Source organism: Protopterus annectens, chromosome 4.part1 (genome assembly GCF_019279795.1).
Source record: "Protopterus annectens isolate FY-2018-M chromosome 4.part1, PAN1.0, whole genome shotgun sequence".
In the NCBI taxonomy this organism is placed as follows: domain Eukaryota; kingdom Metazoa; phylum Chordata; order Ceratodontiformes; family Protopteridae; genus Protopterus; species Protopterus annectens.
In genome coordinates, this window is record NC_056734.1 from 531,853,213 (window position 1) to 531,873,134 (window position 19,922).

The 19,922-nt window shown below is 38.3% G+C and overlaps 1 protein-coding gene across 2 annotated transcripts; it reads left to right on the top strand.

Moving 5' to 3' along the window:
• Positions 1 to 1,696: 1,696 nt before the first annotated feature.
• Positions 1,697 to 10,044, top strand: LOC122801389 (C-C motif chemokine 20-like). Of its 2 annotated transcripts, none has more exons than XM_044070913.1 (4): positions 1,697 to 1,904; positions 2,027 to 2,141; positions 6,042 to 6,116; positions 9,776 to 10,044. In XM_044070913.1, exons 1-4 carry the CDS (start codon positions 1,799 to 1,801, stop codon positions 9,870 to 9,872), a joined length of 393 nt encoding a protein of 130 aa, XP_043926848.1. In that variant the 5' UTR covers positions 1,697 to 1,798; the 3' UTR covers positions 9,873 to 10,044. The 2 variants fall into 2 exon arrangements, with proteins under 2 accessions (XP_043926848.1, XP_043926847.1); XM_044070912.1 differs by having other exon boundaries at positions 1,700 to 1,904; positions 9,773 to 10,043.
• The last annotated feature ends 9,878 nt before the right edge of the window (positions 10,045 to 19,922 follow it).

Below are 19,922 nucleotides of genomic sequence, written 5' to 3' on the forward strand. Positions count from 1 at the left end.
TAGTATAGGTGCTTATATGTGTAGTGGGTTTAACTGCTTTATAAATAAATATAATCAAAAACAGTTACAATTTTGGGCACTAAATAGTCTTAGAAGGATACACTGTCAAATAAGCAATGTCAAATCCCTTCTTGAGATCAAAAGTTCTTCCAGTGTTCATTATGGTATGAAGGCATGTAATCTTGCATTTTTGGAATTTGTGGGAGTGACGGATGCATTTAAGGTGGAGGTGGGATTACATCAAGGATCAGCTCTGAGCCCTTTCTTATTTGCAATGGTGATGGACAGGTTGACAAACGAGATCAGACAGGAGTCCCCGTGGACTATGATGTTTGCAGATGACATTGTGATCTGTAGTGAGAGTAGGGAACAGGTGGAGGAGACCCTGGAGAGGTAGAGATATGCTCTAGAGAGAAGAGGAATGAAGGTCAGCAGGACTAAGAGTGAATATATGTATGTAAATGAGAGGGAGGATAGAGGAATGGTGAGGATGCAGGGGGTAGAGGTGGCGAAGTGGATGAGTTTAAATACTTGAGATCAACAGTTCAGAGTAATGGTGAGTGTGGAAGAGAGGTGAAGAAGAGAGTACAGGCAGGATGGAGTGGGTGGAGAAGAGTGTCAGGAGTGATTTGTGACAGACGAGTACCAGTAAGAGTGAAAGAGAAGGTCTACAAGAGGGTAGTGAGACCAGCTATGTTATATGGGTTGGAGACAGTGGCATTGACAAAAAGGCAGGAATCAGAGCTTGACGTGGCAGAGTTGAAGATGTTAAGATTTGCACTGGGTGTGACAAGGATGGACAGGATTAGGAATAAGTATATTAGAGGGTCAGCCCAGGTTGGAAGGTTTGGAGACAAACCCAGAGAGGCAAGATTACGTTGGTTTGGACATGTGCTGAGGAGGGATGAAGAGTATATTGGGAAAAAGATGCTAAGGATGAAGCTGACAGGTAACAGGAAAAGAGCGAGGCCTAAGATAAGGTTAATGGATGTGGTGAGAGAGACATGCAGGTGGTTGGTGTGACAGAGCAATATGCAGAGGACAGGAAGAAATGGAAACAGTTGATCCGCTGTGGTGACCCCCTAACGGGAGCAGCCGAAAGAAGAAGAAGAAGAACAGATAATATTCAGAACTCTTTACCTATAAACTATATAAAAATTAAGCTTAAACCCAATTCAAGAAGACTACATTGTCAGTGTACATGTATCAGTTGAGCTGTACAGCCACCTCACTAATTAAAAGTAATTTTGTTGCTGACTAAAAAAGAAGTGCAGTTCTCTTGTTTAGGACATTTCATTAATATATTATTATCCCTTTGTGACATGTAGCTTATTAGCAGTTTTGCAGACTGTATACTTTCATTGTATGTGTCTACCTTATTGCACAGTTGTGTCTCCCCTCCCCGATATCCTAGGAAAATCTTACTTTTGCCTCATTGGTGTTTAACCTCTGTGTCATAACAAATGAAATGAGTAAATACATTTTAAGTTCATTATTTTATCAATTAATATTTTGAATAGAATGTTCATTGAAGGTCACTGGAAATTTTGCAGAACACAACAGTACAATGTAGCTTTTATTCCAACACTAAATCTTGTTCCCTTAGAAACTACAATAAGCCACACCTGCAGACTTCAGTGACATATAAGGAGTAGGCCATGGGGAATCCCAAAAACAAATAGAAATAACTAAAGTGCAACTTCCTTAATGCTGTGAATACAAAAGGCTAGGAGTTACAGTGCAACTTGAAGTCACAGCTCAGCTACTCACCTGGCTACGCTAAACAGGCTGGATTATAATGAAGCCTCAAATAAGTCTGAAATGCATTATGATGACCACTGAGAGCCATGTCCTTGCTTTCTTGGTTTTCTTTCTACTGCTAATCAACTTGGGATCATTAGAAGGTATGTAGTTCGTTATGTTCTAACAACTAATGCTTTTCTTTGAAATTATAGTAATGAACTCATTTTGAATTGCAGTAATAACAAAGTACACTGTATTTAAAGTATTACTTTTTGTTTTTCAGCTTTACATGACTTGGACTGTTGCTATTCGTACTCTGTGCACTTACCACGTTTAAAGCATATTAAGAACTACACAGAGCAGAAACAAAATGAAGTCTGCAGTATGGATGCAGTTATGTAAGTACTGATTTTTTAGGGTGAAACCATAAACTGTAAGCAAGATAAGTTTGAGTAAGTGTATGTAAGAGCACACATGTACTGCTTTAAATATAGTTTGGCATACATAACTGCTACTCTTTTTCCTAAATTTCATTCTTTGTTTTTTTTTTGTAACGTGCCTCCCTGTTTCCTGAGACAATGAACAGAGCCAAAGGCAGTCTCAAAAGAAAATAAAAATTATTTACATAGAGTGTGTGTGTGTGTGTGTGTGTGTGTGTGTGTGTAAGTTAACTCCACATTTGCTTGATGAAGTGTTGTGAAAAAAAATGTTTTAGAGACAAAGCACTCAAAATATTAAAAGTGCTTTTTTAATTAAGGTTTCTGTCAGCCTTTTATTTCTCCAGTTTGCTTAAGTGGTTCTTTGGTTTCAATACCAACTATTTTATTAACCTTGGCAATTGTTTTTATTTTTTTTTATGTAATTTAGCAAATCTCACTCTCTCTATGGTTGCTTCTTGTCTGACTATCCATACTTTCTATGAAACAACAATATTATATTTACTCCATCATTGCATATTCTCTTTATGAGGATATTCATATGATTCCTATAATAATTTGCATTATTATATGTACAGTTGTGCTATTCTTTAAAGTTTTTCTCAATGGACAACCAATGGGTCATCCTTCCTTGAACAGTTCCAGGGGAGTTTCTTTAACATATACTTCTGACTAAATATTTTAAAGCACACTAACATGTAGGTTTGGTGGCACATTTATTTAGAAATCTGCTTTACTTTTCATTGAGATGTTTTCTTTTAGCTGGCTAAAGCCAGTCAAAGATAGTTTTACTCCAAGCAAAATGCTATGAACATTGTGAAATTCCATCATTGCTTCATATCATAAGATAAAAACAATTCCTTAGTGATTTGAATGCTAGAAATCTTTGGAGTAAAAAGAAAATATTGATCTTATATTTGCTAATATGAAAGTGATCACAGAATTTTATTACAGTACAAATGCTAGTGAAACTTTGCTCCCCCTCTCGTTAATTAACTGTAATTTTGTGGGTCACAAAACAGAACTGAATAAGAATGGCATTGTAGCTGAAATGTTAATGGACTAAAGATTTGGCTACAATAACCCACAATGTTTAAAGTTATTAAGAAATTCTATTTTGTTATACTATATTTTAATCCTCAAGGCACATGAGAAGCACAAAAAGAAACCGAGGTTCTGGTTCTGATTCTAAAAGACTGTGCAAGTTATCACTTACACTGAGAACAGACTGAGAGCAAGTGTTTGGAAACTGTCCCCCTTTGCAAGCTTGTTTGTAGATAGGCCTTACTCCAAAGTAGGTCACCTACATCGAGAGCAAGTCTTTTGGAATCTGGTCCCAAGTGTCAGTGTATTATGCAGCCTATGTGAAATGAAATTTGATGAATAAGCAAATCCTTGGAGCATAGTTATGATTGTATATAAGAAAGTCAAACAAACAAACAAATGAGGATTTGATGTAACAATATATGGCAATATTGTGGCATATGATTTGAAATTATGCAACTTGGGAAAAAGAATACTTGTTCATAGATAGTCAAAGCCATTTTAGTTGCATATTTTTGCAGTAGTAATGAGATTGCAGAACTGTGGTAGTTAAGGAAGTTTTCACTTTCCAGGTGGCTTTACATTATAATTTCTGCTGCCTTGCAGTCAGACTTGAGCTATTTTTTCAGAGCTGCCCAGGGGGGCATTATACAAGCAGCTATGAGGGTTGTGTGCCCTTGCCAGTATCCTAGCAATGAGGTCATATATATTATATGACCCATATCACTAGCAACAATGCCTTGCCCTATGCAAGCTTGGGCCCCCATACACTTGCGTGATAAAGATTACCATCAGTCAGCAGCTTGATGAGCCACATGTATGTTCCCAAGCTGTGGCCCCATCTTTTTCCTCAGAAGGACTGTTAAACCAGCTCTGGCCTTTCCACCAAGACAAGCCCATTCTCCCTACTAGCTCCATCAAGCATGCAAGCCTCTACCTGAACTCGGGTCACCTATGGGGTAGGCAGGGCTTTAGCCCTCTTTGCTACTAGGCTGCCTTCGTTACCTCCAACTCTGAGTAATCTCTGAGTTAATATATTTAAAGATAAGGATGGCAGAGGCTTCCACAAAAATGCCTATGTTGTGTTTTGATGAAAGTTGATCTGTTTTATTACTAAGTTTCTTTTTGCAATGCTTCGCAGTTTGAATATATTGGGACTGATAACTTACAACGATTTCTGGGATATTAAAACAGCAAAAAAAAAAAAAAAATGCAGCAAACCAATCAGCCTTTTATGCCTATCCTCCAGTACTTCCTTCATGTTCACAATTTCTAAGTTTTAACTAAAACTGTACACAATAAACATCAAACAGATTAGCACAATGAAAGACTTTTACCAAGCATGGTACTAAGTCCTTTTGTGAACTGGCAATGCTGAACATCTGTGTAATACATGGAGTATGCAAATTACGCACAGAACTCAAGGAAAAATAAGTCAGTTATAGTGAAATTCTTTTGTAGCAATTTTGCTGTTAAGTGAACCTCACATAGTTGTACACATTCCAGTAACCATGGAAACCGACAACAAAGACATCAAGTTTCCAGCCAGTTAGAAATTTTAAATAAAATAGAAAGCTTCTTCCTACCTGCATGATGAAGTAAAGAAAGAATGAGTTGCAATAAATGCATCTAGGAATAGCCAAGTTCTCTGGGAGTAAAATGGCATTCCTTATGGCAACCCCCCATGAAAAAAAACAAAAGGCTTACTCACCTGACTTCTGCCATTTAAATATGGCCTTGGAATTTCATGCATATGCTTCACAAATAGTAGCTGTGTTGCTTGAACATCTTGGAGATTATTTTTTTTTCTTGATTTAAAAAAAACAGCTTGTGCTGTTACACAAATGACAGAAGTGAACTGCAAATCTTCTCACTGATGCACTTATTAAAACAGATAGCCTACTGCAATAGCTAACACTCCCCATGGATTACAGAGAACTATGATCAGGGGGCTGAGCATAACCATTTGATATCAAAAGCATTAAAGCAATTCACCTCTTAAGCTTCTCACTTGAGTCTTTACTGTTTACTGTTGATTATTTTTGAATTGAGTTATTGAAGAGTTTATTCTCAAATCCATTTTTGTTAGATACAATAGGCTGGTAATGGTCAGAGACCCAGTCATAATCCACTGTGTTAACCCTAATCTTAGTCATTACCCTACTGGTGGATGAAGCTTTAATACTCTTGAGCTTTGACTGTTCGAGCTTCAACTCACCGACAACTGGAGCTGCTCCATAGGAAATTACTTGAGTAAATGTAACCTCAGAGTTGGTATATATAAGTTTGAGGGGTGTGGGGGCTTGCCTCACTGCAAAAATACTTAAAAAGGTGTTCCTTGGCAATATGTTTGTGGCAAATGCAATTTGGGGATTCTGATCCTCAGTGAATTCAGTTTTGTCAACTCATACTGGAAGTAATCTTAGTAAGCTGGGGTCATTAACAGTATTTTCCTTACTTTATAAAAGTCTGTTACAAAGACAGGACACACACCTCTCAAACAGGTAACTCAGGACTGATGTACAGCATGCTGTCTAGAAAGAAAATGGATTCCTCTATCTAAATTGTTGAATTAGAAAGAAGAATCCTGATTACAGCCCAGGATAGTACCCTAGGCATTTTAACATACATACTTCACAAATATGCAGGCTTGAACAGATGCCAAACTTTGAATGTTAAAAACCTTAAAGTTATGTTAAGAAGAATTAGTTGTTTTTATAACACATATTTCAACTTAAAACTCATACAGCATGCACTTTTAAGGATTATTGTATATTTTACGTTATTTGCATAAATACTTTTTATTTGAACTTTCAGCTTTCATTTGAAGAAGTACAGTGTATGTGCAGATCCAAAGAACAAGGAAGTCCAACGCATGATTTCTTTGCTAAGGTAAGAAAAAAGTAGCGGATGAATGCACCAACAGTTAAACTAGCGTGAACGTTTGGTGGTGATTCTCTCTACTATCCTAATATTCATTCAGCAGTCCTTGTGCTCTGTCCCTTTTAAAGTTTATTTGATTTTTTCTGTTTCTGGTTGGCCCTGCCTACTGAGAAGTGCTCCTACACTTATGTCATGTCTAACTGTTGAGGATGGTGTGCATGTAGCTGATATTTGTGTTTAACTTGTCTTGAAACCGGTGGAGTGTTTTGTGCTTTACACTTTTTGGTTATTGGTTTCCTAAGCACCCATTCCTTTTTTTCGGTTATTAGTTAAACAGACAATAAATAATCAAGAACAAATCAATCTGAATGCATTTATACCATCAGACATGACAGCTTTTGATACCAGTGTGGTCTGCGTTTGCAAAATCTATACTATTCAGACATGTTTTTCTATAGCAATGGTCCCTGTATAATTATCATCACCCAACAGTTTTGTTGTGCATGAAATAAAATATGACACTGATGCTGCTATGGAGTTAGTAAGCCTTTGAGTTTTAAAAACATTCTTACATTTTCTTTGTATTCACCATTATTTCATCATCAGTTTTACACATTTCTATTTTACTTGTAGGCTAGTGCATTTTTCTGATTGTGTTTTACTTATCTAAGATATTTATTATGTACCTGATAAAAAATGTTACATTGACAATTTTGTATGAAAAACAAATGTTTTAGATGCCTTTTGAAGAGAAGCTTCTTCAACACTGAATGTCATCAAATGTGACAGACTGAAATTCTAATTTGCAGCTTTACTGTAAAAAGAATTTCTTTATACCAGCTCCCTATTGAAGCCACCCACCCCCCCCAAAAAAAAAACTGGAAAAAAGTGAATCTCGAAGATCTCTCATCTCCTTTAAACTTCTTTTTTTGGCAACCCCCCACACATCTCTTGATGATGGGGGGGGGCAAGCCCCTCACTTCCTCACGCTTATATATACCAACTCTAAGATCACCATGCCTTGGAGAAAAGGGAATATTTGGAGAAATGGCCATCTCAGACTATATGTATTTAAGTCTGTTTTTGGCCATTTAGTCTCCATGTTTCAGGATTGAGATTTCAAAAGGTTACCATCTAATATCTTTAAATGAAATTTATAAGTAAATTCATTTCATGATTTATTACCTCTCCCTGAAGAGGAGTATTACATAAAATGGGGAATATTAGTTTCTTAGCATGACAATAAGAGTTGATTTTTTTTGCCATTGCCTTATTGAATTTTGAGCTTGATTAGACTCCTGCTGGCCCATTTACTTACATTTACACAGTGTGGCCATGGCTTGGATCCCTACATTTGAGAGGATAATTATTTGAAGGTGCATCATATGGGGTGGTGCCATGCGTAGTGCAGAGTCACTGCCCAGTGTGTTCTTTAAAAGTGAGAGTGGAAAGACTTTTAGGTTATATGGCCTACAGGTTTCAGACAGGTATATGCACTAGGTTCACACGGGTGTACTTATGCCTGATACCTCAATTATTTTTGTCTGAGAGGTTTTGTAGGAGGAGCCCAATATTACAGCAGGAAGTCTGCCCTTTAAGCATTGACCTGTCTTCTTCCTCTGACAGTAGAGATGTGGCCTTTTGATGTGTAGTCTACTTTTCACAACTAAACCTGCAATAACTCGGAGGCTATATGAATCTGAATGCCTAGCACTAGGCTTTTCCATCATTGGCATTATGTGCTTCTGCTTACACTGGTTCACACCTCAATTAAACAGCAAGGCATAGTCAGGTGCTTTGTTAATGTTCTCTTTTATTATATCAAGCTTAAAAAGAAGCAAAAAATGTCACACTGAACAAAATGATTGATAACATTGGACATTAGCATACCATCTTACAAGACTTTGTTACTGTTTTGTAAATTTGCTTTAATGTTGTAATATTTCATTCATTCATGTTTTAATACATGCTTGTCCTATTCAGGGCAGGAATTCACACACATACACACACACACACACACACACACACACACACACACACACACGCAAATACACTATATATATATATATATATATATATATATATATATATATATATATATATTATATAGAGAGAGAGAGAGTGAGAGATGTATAGATTATCTTTTCTGTATATTAATATAGCTGACTTATGTTCCTTTGCTCTTTTGATACATATATATATATATATATATATAGTAGTGTAGGTTTGTGGATGTGTCGTGTTATGTTTTTGTGTGTTTTTTTTATAGTGTAGGTATTGTGATGTATGCGTGGTGTGGTGTATGCTGTGTGTTCGGGATTTGAAGTTTCATGGTTTTGGGCTGTCTATGTTTTGTGGATTCGACTTTATGGTCTTGAGTTACTGAAATTCGAGATTTCAGTATTTCGAGATTATAAAGTGGACCCATATATATATGTCTATATATATATATATATATATATATATATATATATATATATATATATATATAGCATATGTATATCTTATCTTTAGATTTTTGGTATTATGTGAAATGTGAACATTGTTGCAACACTGTGTAGTCAGATAATATTTTTTTTTATGCTGTTCTGACCCCAATGATCTGATGGTAGTGTACATACTGATATGATTTTATGGTCTTTGTTAAGCATTCTTTTTCCAGCAATGTAGTATGTGTCCCAGAAGATACAGTTATAGTGCTCTAGCCTCTTCTGCATGCTTTTTTACCTCACGTTTTATTCTCCAGTACCTTTATATGCTACTTAGGGATGTGGGCGAGCCAAAGCCTGGCATAGCACTGGGGGGGGGGGGCATACGGCAAAAAGCAAGTTGTAAATGTTTAGATGTGATGTCAGTTCATCACAAGATCCAGACATGAGCATACACACACACACACACAACCAGGCATGAGCATACACACACACACGCACACACGCACACACACACACACACACACACACACACACACACACACACACACACACACACACACACACACATGCACGTACACACGCACACACACACACACACACACACACACACACACACACACACACACACACACACACACACCACAGGCAGTTACTAAGCTTGCCAGTTCACATCTTGTCTTACATGAGAAAACAGAAGATCCCAGCAAAGGGATGGCATGCAGACTATATGCAAAATGCATCCCAGATGGGAATAAAATTGGTGAATCAAACACTGTGAAGCAGCACTGCTAGTCCTGTATCACTTTGCCACCCACCAAAGTCACTAACATGTAAACTACAGAAAGTTAACAGCATGCTGCATAATTATAAAAGCAAGCCATGATGCTGAGACTGACATTAGTGTGTATAATGTGCTCAGTCAGTGCTAAAGCATTAGTAAAGTGGATATCATTGGTTTAAATGGTTATGTGGTTACTACCTAGGTAAGGAAATCTTATACACATAACACTTATTAGGCACTCAGTTGACTATCTATTGCCAGCAACCATACTCATCTTTCAACCTTGCTTTCTGTTTCTGAAATTGAAAGCTACACTGTGATTAAATAACTATATAATATTACTATAACTGTTTTAGACAGATATTTTATTAATTTACATGAGAGCATAAAGTTTTCAGGCTAAACAAGGTTTCAAATCTTTTGTGGCTTAAGTTTTATTTTTGTATGTTTAGCAGAAAAAGGCAAAGTAAAAAGAAGAAGCCTCAAAATCAGAAGAGGAAGAAGAAGAAGAATTCACGATCCAAATTCAGAAATCAAAAGCGCAAAATGTAGTAACAATGGAACCACAATACAGAATATTGTATGCATTTGTGTACTGTCATGCTATAACCTTCTTCATTGAAGAACTATATCTGATTCATATTGCATCATTGTTAAAATATTTTATCTGTTTTTGAATCTGTGGGAAGCAGGGCTATTTTTATATTTTTGCATTATTTTTATATGAATAAAGCTTATATCCTAATTACTTCTATTGAATATATACTTTATGTTCAGTTATGGATGTAGGAATGCAATAAAGATATATATTTTACATTACTTAGAATGAAGTCTTATTTCAGTGTTATATTTCTGTTTAAGGCACATTTGCAATATGCTGCCTTGACTGAAGAAGTTGCTTGGGATCTGTGGCTGCCATGACCAACTAGAAACATTGGAGTTTTACTTTAATTATTTAACTGATGTTTGTTCACAGAGAAATGCTCAGTGAACGAGGTATCAGCAGCCATTGTCTAGGACTGTATGTGAAGAAATGAGCTAATTACAAACAACAAATTAATTAAGTGGTGCATAGTGTAACACAAGGACTGAGCATTAATTGTGTCAACACCTATACATGACTTCTTGAAAATGGAAAATGGCAGGAGGGTGGCTAATGACACAGCAGATATTCATACTTAGTAGCTGAAATTTAACATGCAAGGTTATGTAAATGGCAGGAGGTCTGGGAGGTATGGTGGGTGCTATTTTTTCTCGGTCATAAGCATTGTCATAAACCAATTATAGAAAAAGTAACTGCGCTCTGTTGTTTCAGATACTTTTTCTATTGTACAAACAGAGCAAAACCTGGTATCAGTGATAAGTCCAGAACTATTAAATAGTGAATAAGCCAAAAAATAAAAACAGTTACCGGAACCAAACTTTGGGTATAAACTTTAATAAATAGATCCACACCTGAAGAAGCCAGTAGGCAAAAGTGTATTACATTTGTGGATTTATTTATTACAGTTTACACCCAAAGTTCATGATTCCAGCAACTATTTTTATTTTTATTTTTTTTTACTTTTTCTACTGTCTCCTTAAGAGCCAAGAGTGATCTAGGGTAGATCATAACAGAATTTGATACAGAAAGCTAAAACATATCTACTTCAAAGGACCTTGAAGCAAATTATTCAAGGAGAATGTGACTGTAAAGTATTAGGGGAGGAAAAAATGTTAGTCTTGTGATATTTAATGAAAGGAGAGGAAGAGGCGGAAAGAGTTACACAGCAAGAAGAAAAGGCCCTATCCCTTAACTCCATCTCATATCATTTATTGATAGGTGACATGCCTGACCTACAACATATTCTCTGATCCAGTCCTGATGAAAATGTTACATATTTGCAAGAAAAAGTATATGGGGGTTATGCGTTCCAAGGACATGAGCCTTATTTGTAACTCTAACAGAACTTGCTGGAGACAGATTTGTATTCCAAAGGTTACCTCTTTTATGAAATAAAATTCCCATCCTCATAAAACAAAGCTCATCCCTCACTTCCTTCAAAATGTATTTGGATAATGGATAGGGAACTGTAAATTTACTCCTGGGGTACTGCCCATGTCTCTTATGGACAGAGGCATTCTGTAAAATGACTCAGGGCTCCAAAACCCGAAGATTTACTGCCCTGATACTACCCCATCCCATGTCTGGGGAATTAAGATATAATACTGTCATATCCTGGGTATTATTGGCTAGCCTTGTAAAGGCTCTTGTGCCATTACCCTACTAATCACATATGAACCTATAAGAAGAAAAGGGCAAAAGCAGTCTTTAAAGTAATGAAACATGATGTAGAAAAGCCTGTTCTGCTGGAAAACCCAAATGGGGATGTTAGCATTAAAGTGGCAGCATTTTGGATGTGGAGGAGCTATGACAAAATGAGTAAGGATCTTACGAACCTGGTTCAGAGAAGTAATAATTAATGATATTATGATGAGAGCACTAGAGCAAAAGAGTAAAGTACTGGAATTACAAGCAAGGTGATAGCTATTAGACTGGATGAATGCAAGGGGAATTACTTTAGGTGGCAAAATACTCAAACATTATAATGGTTTGCCAAGATAATGTGGGTTTAAGTCTGTGGGGGTGACAGCATGACAGGGTCTGTTGAACTGTTAAGAAATAGTAAAACTTCCATAGATTAACTATGGTTACCATGCAGTGCAGACACTCATGCAACTACGCAGAATCTCACAGTGCAGTGAATAACAAGACCATATGTTTAAAGTTGTAAAAGTTTAAACACTGAAGTAAAAACGTATAAAACAACAAAACACCCCCCCTTACTTAAATATACCAACTCCGAGATCGCACTACATTGCAGAAATGGGAAATCTTCCCTTTCTGCACTGTACAGAGATCTCCATTCAGTCCAATCAAACTTTTGTAAGTTCGAACATATGGTCTCAGCCATATGTGGTTCGAACTTGTAAATGTTCGATCTGCTGAAGGGGATCCATATACATATATATATATATATATATATATATGTGTGTGTGTGTGTACAGAGAGAGAGAGAGATAGAGAAAGAGAGAGAGAGTGTCATTAATTAGCCTGACAGTTGGTGCAGAGGTTAAGGTTACAAGCTCTAGTTCCTGGGGTGCAGGGTTTCATAGTATCATAGGAAGTTACTAGGTTAATGGCCCTGGGGCCCTTACAAGCCTAGCCAAGAGTGTATCCCCAAAAAAGAAACATAAATCAGCACCTGTCAGCCCTGTCAGTGACGGACACATGTGGAACTTCTGGGACAAATTTGTGATTTCCCATTCACTCATCATGGTTGCGCTTGAAGAGAGTCAGTGAGGTACTCTATTTGACATGTTTGGGAAGTCTATTTCAGAGATGGTGCAGCCTCTGGGAGACAAACCTGTCTCTCCAGTAGGTTTTGTTGATGTCGCATATTAGATTTAGGTCTTTCAAGCAGGTAATGCTCAAGGAGTTAGACATGGATATGGAGCATCTCTAGTAGGGCAGGGTCCGATATTACCTTGTAGGCAAGACACAGATCCCTCTGAGCAATCTGTATGATACCGAGTAGAGTGATAGTGATCTGAGCCTGTCTGCATAGGACAGATGTTGGAGGCCATGGATTTTCTTTCTGAGGTATTTCTGTGATCTTTCCAGTTGGTGCAGGTGTTTGGAGAGGTACATACCTAATGGGGAGTTATACTCAATTATTGGCCTAATGAGGAAGGAGTGCAGAGAGGTAATAACCTCCTTTTTTCTGGATGCAATCCCTTTACTTATGAGATGAACCAAGTAAAAGTCTTCTCTGACCACTGCTGCGACATGAGGGTCGAATGTGAGATTGTTGTCAACCTGAGTACCCAGGTCTCCCATCACAGGTTGTGTGCTTAGGGCATTGCAGTTGATGTGGTAATCAGTAGGAGATGTGTTTATGCCGAATGGTATGATAATACATTTTTTTTGCATTTAACGTAAGGCCATGACTTTAGCACCAGTCATTTATTGCTGTGAGACCCTCTTGCAGTATGTTAACATCATGTGGGGAGTCAGTGACAGCACCCAACTTGCAGTCATACGAAACTTGTTCAGCCACAGGCCTTATGTCTTGTCCTGGACTTCTGAAAAGTGGATACCAAACAGCAGGGTACTCAGGACAGATCCCTGGAGAACACCACTAGTGAAATATCTGCTGTCAGAGGTGGAGGCACCTCTTTTGACCTTGTGGGTCCAATCACTGAGCCAGTTGGCCACCCACCTGATGAGCTAGGGATTTACGCCAAGTTGTGTTAGCTTTTCAGTGATGCCAGAATGGGGGATTGTGTCAAATGCAAACAAAAACCCCAGTCACTCACAGCTGCAGGCAATAAAAGTCTCCAGATTTTAAACACAAATCCAGTGTAGAGTCAAATCCAGTAAAAACTCACAGCTGCAGGCAATAAAAGTCTTCAGATTTTAAAGACAAATTCAGTGTAGAGACAAATCCAGTAAAAAATAATGATCCAAAGGCGAAGTAATATCAAAACTTTAATAAAAAAGTGAGCGCTTTCGTGGTACACCTGACCGCTTCATCAGACATTAAAAGTGCATACAGTACAGCAAGCTGTTTAAATACTATGGTTAACCAATCACAACATTAAGCAGCCTATTCATTAAGAATTAAAAGTGTATACACACAAAAAATAATAATAATAAACATTCTAAAACACAGGGTTAAATTCAAATTCTTTTCAGTGTTTAAGTGCACGTGCTTTTAAGAAAGGTTTGAGGGAACTTTAATATTTAAACCAGGTAGGCTGTCTGCTTTAAAGAACATTATCCATCTTTGTTCATTTGCTTCTGTAATGTTCTTTATGTCCCCTCCTCTCATGTTCTCATGTACAACTTCCAGAACAAAGAATTTAAAGACATGTTCATTACCCTTTTCCATGACATGTTGTGCTAATGCACTTTCTGACTTCTTGTTTTTAATATCCGTTAAGTGTTCCAATATTTCTTTCTTTAAGGCTACGATTCATCTTACCTATATAAAACACATAGCATACAGTACAGAAACTAAAATAAATAATGTTTCTTATTGTGCACTCTGCATAAAAATTAAATTATATCCTTACATCTAGTTGGTGGTATGTAAAGTGACTGCCACTAAAAATGTGTTTACATGCTAGGCAATTTCTACAGGAGTATGTGCCTACCCTGTCAGAATATATAATTCTCTTATCACTGTTGGCCTTATAACACAAATGTTTATTCAGTGACTTGTTATTAATAAAAGAAAAACTTGGTTGAATTGTTAATTCATCCTTCAATTCATCTATAGTACTCAAAATATTCCAATTTCCTTTTATTATAGTGCAGAAAGTGCCTATGTCATTGGAATATGGTAATGTTACTCTGAGAGAGTTATTAATAGTATGATTATCTGTTTCTAACCTCTTAGTATTTTCTTGTGTTTCTTCATGTTCACCATAATATGATTTACATCTAGTAGCCCTATGATCCCATGCATTACTTATGCAATTATCTATGTCTGTTTCTTTATAACTTCTATCAAGGAATTCTTGTTTCAGGTCAAGCAGAGCTAGTTTAAGTTGTGAATCATCATTGTACAAGCTAGTGTCAAATGCCCTGGCCAAGTCAGGGTAAGCTGTATGTACTCCAGGGCCTTGATGACAGTCTCAAAGAAGTCAACCAAGTTCAACAGGTAAGATCTGCCCACGAAGAATCTGAACTGGGTGGGGTCGTGCTTGGAGATTGCCTATGTCCTTGTTTATGAGATCCATAATAATACACTCCATGGCTTTACAGATCAGACTTGTCAAGCTAATGGGATGTCAGTTTCCAGGGTTAGTAGTTGCACCACATTTGTGCAAGGGAATGACAATGGCAGTTCTCCACTCTTCTGGAATAAAGACAGTACTTAGGCTGTGGTTGAATAGGGTGCTCAATAGTGAAGCTAATTCTTGCTGGAGGTGGTGCAGAATACAGCCTGAGATACTATCAGGTCCCATGGAAGCTGTGTTCTTTGCCTTGGATAGGGCCTTTAGCACTTGATCTATGGAGATGTGAGGTGCGGGATAAGTATCAGGGATGCAGAATAGACCTTGCGGGGGGGGGGGGGGGTACGGGACCGAAGTCTGTGCTGAACCTATCTGCTAGCAGGTTGGCTAAGTCAGTAGGATCAGTGTATTGGTACCATTAAGTACTAATTTGGAACAAACCTGAGCTTTGCTATGGAGGTTCCTGATCTAACTGAAGAAGGCTTTGTGGTTTCCCTTTGTGTTGGAGGCTAGTTTCAATTCATAATTGGCTTTGGAGGTTTTCACTAGTGATCTAATTTGCTTGTTGAGGCTAAGGAGGGAGTTTTTCCAATTTGGAATTTGTGCAGTTTTACTCTTGGACAACAGTTTCTTCCTTTTGATGTAAAGACTGTTGAGAGAGGATACCCTCCAGACAGGTTTGTGTTTCCTTGTGGAGCAGGTGTTAGTTCTATTGGGTATGGCTGAGTCCATGCAGTTAAATAGGTGCTTGTATACTGCATTGGCATACTGTTCAGCAAAGTTGAATGCATCTTCTGAGGGGGGCGGTGGTGCGAAGTCATGGTGTGAATCTACTGATACCCTCTCTTAGGAGGTTGTAGTCAGCTTTTCAGAAAATTTTTTAGCCTGGTTATGTCTTGGGGTGGGGGTGGGGGGTTGGGTGGAATAGAAATTTTGAACGAGATAGAGCTATGACCTAATCTCACCAGGAAGAACATTCTATGGGAGTGGTGCAGAGGTTGACCATGTTAATGAGAACCAAGTCCAGAATGTTATCTCCCCTTGTGCGGGATGAGATGAGCTGGTCTAGTGCATTACAACTGATGAAGTCAAGGAATCATTGGGTGAGTGTATTAGTGCATGAATAGTTCACCCAGTCTATGGTGGGATAGTTGAAGTCATCAATGATCAGGGTGTTAGGGGGTACCTTGATGGAGTCAAGTAAGTCCAGGTAGGAAGAGTGGGTGTCCTGAGTCATGGAGGGGGTCTATAGCTGGCTATAACTTGGATGGGTGTCTTTCCAACTGTCAGTTGCACCTAGACTAATTCCAGTGTGTCATGCTGGCAAACCTGACTAGGGGTGTGTCTGTCCTTAATGAAGATAGAGACTCCACCACCCTTAGTCCCACTGACCTCATTTTGGGGTCAGAATGTGTGGAATGAGGTATAGCCTGGTAAAGCAGGGGTGCTTCGGCAGCCCTGAACCAAGCTTCTGTGATCTCACAAACATCGGCATCTTCCAGTGTGAGGAGAGCCGCCAGTGAGTGCATTTTCAGGTTAAGGCTCCTAGCGTAAAGCAGCATGACCTTCAATTTGCTTTTTGACAGATCTTTTCTGTTAGAAGAGTTGTCTTTGGGACAAAGGCTAACAAAGGAACAATGAGGGAGGCAAGAGCCTTGGCCAGGATCCAGAATCCCAGGGGTGACAGGTGGAGGCCATCTCTGGCAAAGAATTGAGGCCTGTCAATCATGTCATCCCAGGCAGACAGATACTGGATCCCTTTGGAAAGACACCAGAAACTATGCCAGTTGTTGAAGTCAATTATTTTTTGTTAGTATTGTGGTACCATTCTTGGTGAAGGTAGGATGCTGCTTAGGGCTAGGGTCATACCTGCTTAGGGCACATACTCTGACAGCTCAATCATGTCTCTTTTCATATAGTCCAGGGAGGTACGTCTCAAGTCATTCACACCAACATGACCAATGACAGAGTCATACTTGTACCTGTTGTGGAGAGACTTAAGTACTTGTGTGATGTGGTGGATTCTGGCACCTGACAGACAACTGACCATGACATTCTCCTTGTTGAGCCTGGTGAGAGGGACATCGGTATGTCTCACAAGTGAGTCACCAATGACAAGTATGTTTGGTTTATTGTTATGCCTTATGGGCTGCATTGGTTTATTGTTATGCATTATGGGCTGTATTTGTGAGACACTGTGAGTTGCTTGCTGTGTGTGATGTGGTTGCTGATGTGTGTGGAATGTTTGTGAGTGTGTTTTGGAGGTCTCTGCTGTTTAGCTAAGTTTTTTATTGAGGACCTCTGCATAGGTAGGTGTATGTTGTGCTTGGCTATGTGATGTGGGTGGTGTGGTGTTTGTGCTGGCAATTTCCTCTTTGTCAAAAGTACTGACTGTGGTGTGAGGGAGCATGGATTCCAGGTTACTGATGTAGATGCAGTTCTTGCAAGTAGAAGAATTATGTGTCAGGGGAAGACAGCTGTCAGTGAACATGAGGCAATTGCTATACTGTCTCAATATGCCCATGTTGACCAAGGTGGCAGGAGAAACTGATGAGAATTGTCCAGATATAGTCTTCTGAATACTTGGGTGGACTTACAGAGAGACAGAGAGGGTTTTGATAAGGGTTTGTCCACAAGAGTGTAGACCACAAAAACATTCTTAAATGTAAAACAACTGGCCTGAAGCACAAGGGCTAAAACCAAAACTAAGATGTTTAAAATGGCAGAAACATTTAATCAGGCTAATAACAAGCAGTAATAAATGCAGCAGAATAAAAGCACTAGAATGCTTAAGAGCACACAGCAAAGCATAATAAGGTAATAAAGTAGGAAGAACACAGTTACAGTAAGATTAGCTGAATAAAGTGAAAAAAATGTTTTTGTTAAGTGGACAGGGTGGAAATGGAAGAATACAGTTACAGTACGAGCACCCAAATAAAGTGTACATTTTTTTCTTAACTGGAGAGGGAGGAAATAGAAGATGATTCAAGATTAAGAAACTAAGGGGGTTGGCCTTCCCAAATGTTCTTTCTGTATGGCCTTCCCAAATGTTCTTTCTGTACACAGTAGACAGAGTTGAGGAGATGGGACTGGGAGGAGTATCTGAAATCAAAGAAGCAAGGGGGTAGTACTTCCCAAATGATCTCACTGTACTCAGTTGAGTGAGCAAATGAGATGGGGCTGGGAGGAGAGTCCAAAAACAAATGTACTATAGGGGCAGGCAAATTCAAAGTAATAGGTTTAAGAATACAACAACATTTGGGCTGGAGGGTCAGAAAAACAAACAAACTACAGACAGAGGCCACCAATATTCAGTCAATATTCAATGAAACAAATGATTAAATGCAGTACAGTTTTGTTAACTATCACTGAAACAGATCAAGTGCAAAAAGTTATACTTAGATCAGCTTTGTATATTCAGATGGTTATAGAATTAGTCACAGCCAGCTAAACAGCTCTGCTACTGAGCACAGTTACACAGAAATGTAACTATACCAGTAGTATAAAACAAAAGATAGACCCTCTGGCAATCAGATAAACACAAAACTTCACAGAATGTATAGCAACCCCTACTATGGAACCAGCTGGCTTAGAGCTAAAGTGCTGAACTAACCGTAGGAACAAAGTGCACACAGAGACCACCAACATTTAATCAATATTTAATGAAACAAATAAATAAATGCAGTACAGTTTTGTTAACTATCACTGAAACAGATCAAGTGCAAAAAATTATACTTATATCAGCTTTGTATATCCAGATGGTTGCAGAATTAGTCACAGCCAGTTAAACAGCTCTGTTACTGAGCATAATTACACAGAAATATAACCATACCAGTAGTATAAAACAAAAGATAGACCCTCAGGAAATCAGATAATCACAAAACTTCACAGAATGTATAGAAACCCCCACTGTGCCTTTAAAACTGCATTGGTTTATTGTTATGCCTTATGGGCTGTATTTATGACACACTTCTGTGTTGTCTGCTGTGTGTGATGTGTTTGGTGATGTGTGTGGAATGTTTGTGAGTGTTTTTTGGAGGTCTCTGCTGTTTAGCTAAGTTTTTTATTGAGGACCTCTGCATAGGTACGCGTATGCTGTGCTTGTCTATGTGATGTGGGTGGTGTGGTGTTTGTGCTGGCAATTTCCTTTGTCAGAAGTACTGACTGTGGTGTGAGGGAGCATGGATTCCAGGTGACTGATGTAGATGCAGTGGGCTTTCAGTGAACATGAGGCAGTTGCTACACTGTCTCAGTATGTCCATGTTGACCAGGGTGGCAGGAGAAACTGATGAGAATTGTCCAGATATAGTGTTATGAGTACTTAGGTGGACTTACAGAGAGAGGGGAGTTTGATAAGGGTTTGTCCACAAGAGTGTAGACCACAAAAAACTTCTTAAATGAAAAATAACTGGCCTGAAGCACAAGTACTAAAACCAAAACTAAGATGCTTAAAATAGCTATAAAAATAAACTACTAACAAGCAGTAAAAAATGCAGCAGAATAAAAGCACATAAACACTTAAGAGCAAACAGCAAAGAAAAATAAAGTAGGATGAACACAGTTACAGTAAGAGGAGCTAAATAAAGTGTAATTTTATTTCTTAAGTGGAGAGGGAGGAAACAAAAGATAATTCATGATTAAGAAACTAAGGGGGTTGGCCTTCCCAACTGTTTTTTCTGTACACAGTAGACAGAGCTGATGAGATGGGACTGGAAGGAGTGTCTGAAATCAAAGAAGGAAGGAGGTAGTCCTTCTCAAATGATCTCACTGTACTCAGTTGAGTGAGCAAATGAGATGGGACTGGAAGGAGAGTTCAAA

Coding starts and splice junctions, on each gene's coding strand:
- LOC122801389 (XM_044070912.1), top strand. CDS start 1,799: ATGAAGCCTCAAATAAGTCTGAAATGCATTATGATGACCACTGAGAGC. Junction 2,142..6,041: donor TGCAGTATGGATGCAGTTAT/GTAAGTACTGAT, acceptor TTGAACTTTCAG/CTTTCATTTGAAGAAGTACA. Junction 6,117..9,772: donor CGCATGATTTCTTTGCTAAG/GTAAGAAAAAAG, acceptor TTGTATGTTTAG/CAGAAAAAGGCAAAGTAAAA.